The sequence below is a fragment of the Porites lutea genome, chromosome 5, assembly GCF_958299795.1.
Source record: "Porites lutea chromosome 5, jaPorLute2.1, whole genome shotgun sequence".
NCBI classification, from domain to species: Eukaryota; Metazoa; Cnidaria; class Anthozoa; order Scleractinia; family Poritidae; genus Porites; species Porites lutea.
In genome coordinates, this window is record NC_133205.1 from 1,612,501 (window position 1) to 1,622,500 (window position 10,000).

Below are 10,000 nucleotides of genomic sequence, written 5' to 3' on the forward strand. Positions count from 1 at the left end.
TCTATTATAACTTGTTTTTAACTTATTTATGCTAATTTAGAGAACTTTTATACACTTGAAAATGACCTCGGAGAGGTCGAAACGTCGTGATTTTTTATCGCTAATATTTATCTCAAAATTTGTTAATTCTACTGTAAATTAGCTACTGGGCAAGTCGTGCTGTTGTCTAAGTTTCAACTAGAGTTTTGTAATATGATCCATTTTATATTTTTTTCTCGCTGGTGATGTTTAGGAGCTGAAAGCCTGCTATGAAAAACAGAAAAGCAAATCTAAGAAAGAAGTCGAGAGCGGTAAGAGAGTTTTGAATATTATTGTTGTACATGGTGGCTTTGAACCTTCTTAGACCAAGTTATGGTGAGATGATTCTCTCGCTAACTTTTGAATCTGTGGTTAAAATCCTGTGGTCTTACCATTCAAATGAATCTTCTTTGGTCATCGTGGTCATGTATTTCCTGGGATAATTTGCAAAAATTCGATTTTTTTTGTCGCAAGTTTTTTCTTTGGGTTCTTTACATGTAAGGACGTTTGTGACGGTTTTGGATCACCTACCCCTCCCCTAAACCACCATTTCGCCCTAAGTGAGAAGTATGTAAGTGTTGATGTTGGCTTAGGGGAGGGGTAGGTGGGCAGTTTTCCGGAATCGTATAATGATCCCGTTTCTTTACCATTCAATGGCTCTGACAACTGTGAAGTAAGGAAAGGAAAAGGTTGCTACCCAGATGACCTTAAAGTCTTCAAATGCGTTAACTTGATTGTAATAACAATGAATTGTTTGTGTTTTTTAGATGAGCCACACTGGGTGGAGGTATTGACCGAAGTACTATTAAGTTTGCTGACACGGCCCTCCAGTCTGTTTCGCCATGTTGTTGACCACGTGTTCACATTACTGGCTCCACACTTAACACTGAATGCACTGAATATGATTCTGGAGGTAAGTAGCTCTAGTGTAAACACCACGTGAGTGGCAAGTGGGCTAACAAGCAAACAACACGAAGCAGTGTGAACACAAGCCACCGAGGGGGCATTAAGGGAGCTGTGCCACAAAGTTTATTAAAATTTAAACCGTGGGAACTGCTACCTTATTGCGTAAAACATAAAAAGTTACCGCTCAAAACGTTCACAACGTTTTTGGGCATCGTTATAACAGATGGGTCCTTGCAAGTCAGCAAAACGCTTTAGGGCCTTGTAAATGCGCGCGATTTCGAGCAAAGCAAACATATAGAAATTATAGTTTTCGCTATTTGTTGACGTTTGTCAAAGTTTAAGAGTCCTTCTCACGAAAAAAGCATTTTCTTAAAAATTCGTAGTTTTTTTTCCTTCAAATTTTTTCAGGGCCACAATTGATTAACTAACTACCCGGACTCTGAATTTCATGGTCATTGAAAAACTGTGACATTATCTTTTATAAGCCCAAACTTGAGTAAACATTGAAGATTTTTAGCGTTTTGGCTGAGTTTGTGCTTTGGGAGTTGTCTATTGTTTCTAGTCTGTCATGATACAGCATTCTTGTTCAGCACGCGTGCAATGACCGCGCTTGGCTGACTTCCGAAAGCTCACCGAGATATGTTTTTTTTGGTACAGTGAGACAGGCCATCGAGCGTTACATAGAGGTTTAACTCACAATTTTTAATCAATTCTCGTGCTTCTTGTGCCTTTGCAAAAAAATCAAGAAGTGCTACACACTAAATCTACTTACTATTAAAAAAATATCATTTTTTCATAGGTTTAATGCAAGCCAATAATTAAACCAACTCGTGACGGGAATATCTCGGTCAGCATTCGGAAGTCAGCCAAGCGTGGTCATTGCACGCGTGCTGAACAAGAATGCTGTATAATGACAGACTAGAAACAATAGACAACTCCCAAAGCATAAACTCAGCCAAAACGCTAAAAATCTTCAATGTTTGCTCAAGTTTGGGCTTATAAAAGATAATTTCACAGTTTTTCAATGATCATGAAATTCAGAGTCCGGGTAGTTAGTTAATCAATTGTGGCCCTGAAAAAATTTGAAGGAAAAAAAAACTACGAATTTTTAAGGAAATGCTTTTTTCGTGAGAAGGACTCTTAAACTCTGACAAACGTTAACAAATAGCGAAAACTATAATTTCTATATGTTTGCTTTGCTCGAAATCGCGCGCATTTACAAGGCCCTAAAGCGTTTTGCTGACTTGCAAGGACCCATCTGTTATAACGATGCCCAAAATAAAGAGATGAATCTCATAGTTTATTAGATATAATCCGTGTAAAGTTTGCTTATCATTTTCGCATAAATTATGACCTAAATTTGGAAACCGCTGAATTTCTCGAATTGGGTCTTTGCGATTTTGGTGAAACTCTGTTCAGCGCAAGGCACTAATGCGCACTATGTGTAGCCGAGAGATTTTCACGAAAAAATGCCGGCAACAGCAGATTTTCGACTCAGACCTCAAAGGGGCGTGGCATTATAACCACGTGGCATTTACTCCGATCGCCAAAAATTTTATGTTATATTGTAGATTGATCTATATGTTATCCATTCTATGTGTTAGACTTACGATAAAAGTAAAGGTGGGGATACCAGAGAGCTTCAAAGTAGGATGGTATCCCCCCAAAAAACTGGGTCGAGTCACCTTAACAAAGTTCATTTTTGTTTTTGCAAGGTTTGAAATAATACTTGGGAGACCTATTTATTTGACACGAAGGTGTGATTTGTCATTGCTAATTAGGGAGTGCAATTAGTTTTATAAACAAAATGAACTAGCCAACCGTGACACAGCTCCTTTGAAAAGCTCTTTTTTTCTCTCTAAAGTTCGTGACACCTAATTTTTTCAAGCGTTTCTTGGATTCATTCGAGTGGCTGTCTGTTGTTGGAAAGTGCAGCTGGTAATCAATACGTTTTGACTCAACGCTATATTAATAGTGTCATGTTCCCAACTTCCCAGTTTCTTTCCAATGAGACACTTTACAGCTTAACTTCCTCTTGTTTGCATGAATTGTTGTCCAAGTTACTTCTGCTTCCAGATAAACCGTTATTGACAGTTGTTTAATCTCGTGCTCTTTTGATGTTTTTAGAGTTTGGACCCCAGAAAGAGAGATGGAGGTGAAACTTTGGAAATAGTTGATGAGTCAGGTAGGTTTTGTATAATCAAAATAACAACAATAGAAACTGGTGACGTATAATCGACGTTTTCCGCTTTCCGTAAACGTGACTTTAAATCTCTCTGTTGTTTTACTCACAAGCATCAGTGACACTCAATGATTGATTTTTCTAACAACTCTTAATACTGTTTTCAGCTGATGAAGGAGACGAGGAGGACATGGAAGACGAGGAGGGCAACGAAAAGGTAACTGTTTGTTAACTGGCATGTTTTTGATATAATTGACCATGTTCTAAACGAGCGGGGAACTGGTACGACTTATGACCGCAAAGGTTGTAGCGATTGTTTTGAGGGACAGCAAAAACAAGTAACTTGTTATAGACACTCTCCTGGTTATCCTGACTGAAGAAGGTATACACACTGTACCCTCTGCATTAGGGTCTCTGGGAATTCTGTGATAGTAAAGATTAGTTGCGTTTCTGAAACTATTACTGCAGTTTTGAACTTGGGACTTTTAGTGTGCCAGGTTTGTTGACGTTCGTGCTGTTCCTTCAAACGATCCCAAGATTCTTTGTGGTCGCTGATCGTACCCAGTTTTTCACTTTTTGAACTTGAGCAAGAGACTGGGTCGGTGTTGTATCGAATTGCTCTATGGGGCTTTTTTGAGAACGCTCTCTCTTCTTTTATTGCCCATAAACTTATAACGTAGGAAACAGTGAATGGTACAAAGGATGACACTGACAGTGATGTGGAAGATGACGATGAAGAAGGCAGCAGTTCAGATGAAGAGCAAGATTCTAGCGGGGATGTGGACGAAGCGTTCAGAGCTGAGCTACAAGCTGCTCTTGGCCCGGCAGTGGTTGACGTGAATAAAGAGGTTGGTATACTGTGCCAGACCGAGGGTTGTCCTTGTTTCAAGACAAAGTGAAAAGGTAGTCGCGAGACTTTTGCGAATATTTTACGAAATGAATGGTTTCAGGAATGGCTAGATGGCCTCTCTATATCTATTAAAGAGGAAGAACCGAAATGATTGATACATAGGTAGGTTTTTTATGGGGTGGTAGATGATAACGGACCACAGTTTGAATGCCGTCAAGGCTTCTTGTTTGTAGAACCTTTTACTAAAGTAGTCAGAACAAAGCAAAAAGATCATTTTTCTTTTAAGGCTTGTTTGTTGTTGTTATGTAAATAGAACCGTGTGAATGTACTGGTAAAGATGTTTCCATTTTTAGTGGTCACATCACAGGATTTCACCCACAGATCTCAATCAAAAGTTAGAGGTACAATACATGACTCTGTAATTGTCCCTAGGATTTTAACGGGAGGTAGTGATTGATAGTTTTTTTATACAAGGGCTAATGACGATATTCTTTTGTAGGGAAACAGTAGTGATGAAGATTTGGAGGATGAAGCCATGATGCAGCTTGATGATGCCCTGGCTGCTGTTTTTAAAACCCAGTTACAAGCTCAAAAGGAGAAGATTAAGAAAAACGGTGAGCTCTTTGGAACAATTTAGGTTACTGGGAAACTGCCCACCTACCCCTCTCCTAAGCCAACATTTTGCCGTAAGTCAGAAACAAGTGTTAGTGTTGACTTAGGGGAGGGGCAGGTGGGCAGTTTCTCTGAAGCCTAAATTGATCCAGCTCTTTTTTTGTTAATTATAAACAATTATTGGATGAGGTTTTTGTGATATCCGGAATAATCAAGGTTAGTGTTATCATCCTCAGCCTTCGGCTTCGGCTGATAACACTAACCGAGACCTTGATTATTCCGGATATCACAAAAACCGAATGTAATAATCGTTTTATTATACTTTATCTTCAAGTAATTGCTCAATTTCGTGCTGGGTCGATGAAGCGAATCGAGAAGCCATTCTTACTTCGCTGTCCGCGAACTTGACATTGCTGTCCGTGCACTTGACATTGCTCTTGGAAATCATGCATTGCGCGCGCAACCTACAGATTATTCACTAATCTGTAGGTACAGATTAGTGAATAATCTGTAGGTTGCGCTGTTTCCCAGAATTAACTGTAGGTTTTTAGCCAATGAGAAGACAGGTGGTGACTAGAATTTATAATAATTGTAAGGATTGGTACAGATTTTAAGTTCTTCTCGGTGTAAACAACTGCCTTTTCCTATTTACACGAGACGTTGTTGCCACCCATTGCGTCATATTTCTCCATAGCGTAATTAATGTGTTCGTCATTCTCTCTCTTCAGATGCCACTAAGATTGTTCTTCATTTCAAATTGAGGTATTTTACGAATATAACTTTTGTTTTCTATACGGGTGTTCTGCTGAAGATGCATTATAAAAGAAGGAAAGGAGTTAATGCTCTGAGACTAGGACGACTACGAGTACGAAATTTTCTCAATGCTGAGTATTGCTCGCGCGTGAACCAGCGTCATTTTGGCGGGAAAACGTGATAGCCGTCGTCAATCTACGACGAGTTTTAGCGAGAATGTTGTAGTGGCGGGAACAAGTTATGAAATGTAAGAAGTTTTATCCTGATTTTGCTATCGGGAGAGGACTTAAAGTAAAGCAGCAAAGGTAGCTATAGTCTAATTTCTCCCTTTTGGACGATTTTTTCTTTTCAAGCGCTATAATTTTCATTCTTTTCTAGGGTTCTTGACATAATCGAAATATTTATTAAAAAGCAAGCTTCAAATCCCCTCGTTTTGGTGAGTACAACAGCTTTAATTTCCAAATTTCATTGAACCTTGTATCTTTTACAGTCTGGTGCATGTTTTCCCAGATTCATAACCCGTCGTTAGTCATTCGAGTTTTGGAGTGAAGAGTCACACAGAAGCTACGGGAAGAAAACCAGTGGCTATTTTCCCTTGCCATAACCCCACGTGCCTCTGCTTAACCCCAATCTTCTCCCAATCCGAAATCACATAAATTAATAGAGACTAGTTATGAGTCTGGCATTTGCCTGGTTTTGTTTCCATTTTCTGCCCGCTAATCAGTGGCGAAACTGCATGTAGGACTGCCATTATGACAACATAACTGACAATACCCTTTCTTTCTGTTCAGGAATTAATCGAACCGTTGTTGGATGTAGCCTGGTCATCGCGTAATTCCAAGGCTTTCCGCCCATTAGGCGAAAAAGCTCAAGGGCTGTTTACAAACAAGCTTTGCACATTAAAAGAGGTGATCTGTCAATTCTTAAGGACTTCCTTCTTCATTGCTCAGTGTATTGTTTTAACAATAACACAAAACATAAATATATATATTTTACCTTCCGGTGTGACTACAGCAATTAATCAAAGCACCCTAGATTGCATGACTGATTTCAAGATCAACAGTTAGATGTAAAAATTAAAAAATATTCATAAATGGATTCTTTTCGCCAGTTGGCGAACGAGCTTGTAGTTAATCGGTTCTACTTGCCTTATCTTTTGTTTTGCAGCTTCCTCCAGTTTTTGCTCTCGATCCAGGATACATTCATGATAAAATAGACCACTTGGTAGAAAAAGCCATGTCCGGTAAGAGTGTTCATTACATTCTACTTGTAAATATTGAGTGATCTTCCCGAACTCTCTCGCTTTTAGAATTGAAACATTTAATTAAGGTTTAGTTTTGAATCTCTTTGCCATCATCGCTGGAGGTTGATTAAAAGGTTAACTAGAGAAAAAAGGGGAACTTCATGAGTCACTCCTTCTGCACGTTTTTCCCCAAGCCTCTGTTTCACAGCGAGGCTAAGTGCAAAGGCATTGATATTAAAATGTATTTTTTATTCTCATGCAAGTAAATAAAAATTATTAACTAATGGATAGTAGATATACCGAGTTTGAGTAGCCAATCAGAGCGCGCGACAAACACTAACCACTGTTCTAGTGTATACTAATGACTCTTAGTGTTTACTTAAGAAGTGGATAGTGTTTTTTTCGCGCTCTGATGGGCTACTCAAACTCGGGATATCCATTGCTATTCACTGATTCACCTCCAGCTCCTCCGAGCGAGCGACGACAACCTAAAGTAAGTTACGAGCAAAATGGCGGTTTGCTGCCGTAACAAACAAAGAAGTTTCACATAATCAAACAAGCTGTTCCAGAAATGCACAAAGATGGTGACGAAATTCGGTTTGGAAGTTTTAACAGTAAAGCTTTGTCTGTTGACTTGAATTTATCGATCGATCAAACCAGTAAAAAAGGTTTATTGTTTACAAATGCAGATTATGTCTTGCGTTACTTTCTTTAGCTGAAATGTTCATAAATAAACTTAAAACTGGTTAGTTTTTTACAACAAAAAGAATTCGCAACTCCTTCTAAAGAAATTTCCCCGCAAGAGCTAAGCAAATACCTTCAAAAGTTTTTTGTCGGCAAGAAAACGTGACGACCGTTCGGTCATTGCTTGCCGAAATAGTAGTCGTTGGCAGCAGTAAATGAGTTAAAAATCATCATTTTTGTGCTCAATTATCTCACTGTTTTAGTAGATACTAAAACAATTATTAACTGAAGTGGAGATGACTAGTGGTGAGTATTTACCAAGCCGCTTCTGTTATTTATCACACGACTCAGGAACGGTTGTGCACTTTTTTTTTTGAAAGCGAGAGTTTTTGAAACTCGGTAATGGCCTATTTCCTGTCCTTTTGTCGTCATTCTTGTTAACGATGTTTTATATTTTGTTTGAACAGCTCCTTCAAGTTCGATTGTAACGCTTGTATCCCTTGGCTTCTTTTATCTGGTAAGTACAACTGTACTGTCGCGATCGGCTTGAAATCGCAAGCTGCTCTTTGGTTTCGTGATGTTTTTGATTGTTTATACATTTGTTTCTTCACAAACATACTTTATCATTCTCGGAAGGGAATTTTCATACATTCGCAGTCTTGTACAGTGTAGAGCGTTTAGAACATTCCACGTTTATTGATGTTTATTCGCCCCACAATTTTACATCAATTAATAGAGCGCATGTATTTTTCACGGAGGAGTTCTCTATAAAAACCCTACTGGGCTCATAAAGTTTATTTGTTTCCCAAGCATTTCCATGCACTTTTTGTCATCGGAATCAGTCTTTGGTAGCTTTAACTCGTTCACCAGGGTTCTCGCAGCGTTTAAGATACAACTGCAGCTCATTACGTAAACTGGTGATGTGATTGAGACTTGTGTGTTTTCGATGTAGCTGAAATCTGTTCTTTAAAGGTTAAATCAGTATTCACTGATTACCTTTGTTACCCAGCCCCGATAATCTGAGGAGACAACAAATTCTAGTTTACTGTACTGTCTGTAATCTGAGAACGGATTGTACCTACAGCGTTTGTACTCATTGTCTCTCTGCAGATTCGAGTGTTAAGAAGCTCCCGGTCACCTGAATCTACTCATGATACAACTCAGAAAGGAAAAGGAAAAACAAATGAAGACAAAGATAAAACGAAAGTAAGGATGGTCTTTTATTTTCTCACCACGTGTCGGCGAGGGAAGATGTGAGTGTTAAAGTTCAACTAATCCTTTTTTCAAATTTTTGTTGATTATCATGGACATAAGCCAAGTGAAATTAAATTGAACATGTTGAACCACTATAAGACCTCGTTCTCTAAGATAATCTTTTTTTCTCGCTACACGTGTGGGGTATAGTTGATGTTGCTCTGCTGAATTTTGTGTTTTGTGCAGGGGAGCCTTTTAGATGCTCAAAGGCTGTCAGCGGTGCTCAACAAGGCGCTCAAGGACTTCATGGAAAAAAGGTGAAAAGTACACTGCCTTATTTCGTTAAAATCCTGTTACACTAGGAATGGTCTTCGCGCAACGCTTGTCGCTGAGTCAAATCGCGCGAAAACAACCTCGTTTTCCGAGAAGAAGACCCTGAGAATGCAACGAAAATAGAACTTCCGAGGCCGCGGCGGAAATAAATGTAACATTTTATATTAATTTGGCCTTTTTCCCTCAGGAGTACACATCTTCATCCCGTGCTGTTCACTGAGCTGATTAATCGCTTTCCGGTGAGTAAAACTACCTCGCTTTGAATCTATGAACAGTGCCATTACTTTATACATAAGGACAGAGAGCACTTAAGCATGTCGTTTGCAAGCGGATTTATTTGGTTTGCTTTATTTTTGTTTAGCATCTTGGCTGGTGTTTAGCTCCAAATCTGGTTAAATATCTCGAATCTGCAGTCAATAACTTCAGGAAGGTAAATTTTGTTTTGTCCTTTAGGGTTAGCCTGTGTACAGACCCCCCTCCCCCCTTCTCCGATTTTTCCTGAGGGGAGGGGGGTCTGTACACAGGCTATTCAGGATTTTACTCGCCTAAAGTACATTTGTAGGTTGCTTACTACTTGAAAGGCATTTGGCGATATTCCCTCACAATCGAATATATTGAAAACCTGTATACGCGTAGGCCCTTTGCGGGTGTCCGCTGAAAACAGGTTCGTTTTACATAAAATAAGGGAGGAAATTTTTTAAAACAAAATGACCTATTCGTCTTCTTTAAACCAGTTTCATTGTATTTCATCAACATGTTTTCCCTGGAAAAAAAGAAATCTTAATGATAGTCAACTCCGTGGAAGTTTTGGAAAACCTAATGCAGCATTTTTTTCTGAGCTACTATCATGCCCTGCCCTCTTTACATCATTTGAGATTATTTTAGTATATGTTTTAGTAGGTTTGGGGGCTTTTACTTCGCTGGTTCAGACCCCTGGATAGCAAAAGTATACGAAAGTGCAAATATACTGACGCATTAGTTAACAGTGGTTTCTTCAGAATATGTTTTGGTTTAATTATTCTACTTTCAATTGTAGTGCCAAGCTTGTGCGATGCTAATGCAGTTAATGTCACAAAAAGTAAGTTAACAACACTCTCACTTGAAAAATAGTAAGGAAAACGCTCGTTCAATGAAGTGTGAAGTACAACAAACCTCACTTTGTAGCGGTTTAAAATCTACATAAAATGTAAAAGTGTGTTGACGCAAGCAATCAAAAAGCGCTGAG

General features: G+C 38.9%; 1 protein-coding gene across 1 annotated transcript in view; it reads left to right on the plus strand.

Moving 5' to 3' along the window:
• LOC140938994 (myb-binding protein 1A-like protein) overlaps window positions 1-10,000 on the plus strand; it is a 25,677-nt gene that overhangs the window by 12,657 nt on the left and 3,020 nt on the right. Inside the window, exons 18-33 of the mRNA XM_073388552.1 lie at window positions 233-290; window positions 786-931; window positions 3,052-3,109; window positions 3,274-3,323; window positions 3,787-3,954; window positions 4,456-4,570; window positions 5,297-5,330; window positions 5,700-5,757; window positions 6,113-6,229; window positions 6,489-6,564; window positions 7,716-7,765; window positions 8,359-8,454; window positions 8,689-8,759; window positions 8,963-9,014; window positions 9,137-9,205; window positions 9,812-9,853. Coding sequence (XP_073244653.1) covers window positions 233-290; window positions 786-931; window positions 3,052-3,109; window positions 3,274-3,323; window positions 3,787-3,954; window positions 4,456-4,570; window positions 5,297-5,330; window positions 5,700-5,757; window positions 6,113-6,229; window positions 6,489-6,564; window positions 7,716-7,765; window positions 8,359-8,454; window positions 8,689-8,759; window positions 8,963-9,014; window positions 9,137-9,205; window positions 9,812-9,853 — 1,260 coding nt within the window. The remainder of the gene's footprint in view (window positions 1-232; window positions 291-785; window positions 932-3,051; window positions 3,110-3,273; window positions 3,324-3,786; window positions 3,955-4,455; window positions 4,571-5,296; window positions 5,331-5,699; window positions 5,758-6,112; window positions 6,230-6,488; window positions 6,565-7,715; window positions 7,766-8,358; window positions 8,455-8,688; window positions 8,760-8,962; window positions 9,015-9,136; window positions 9,206-9,811; window positions 9,854-10,000) is intronic.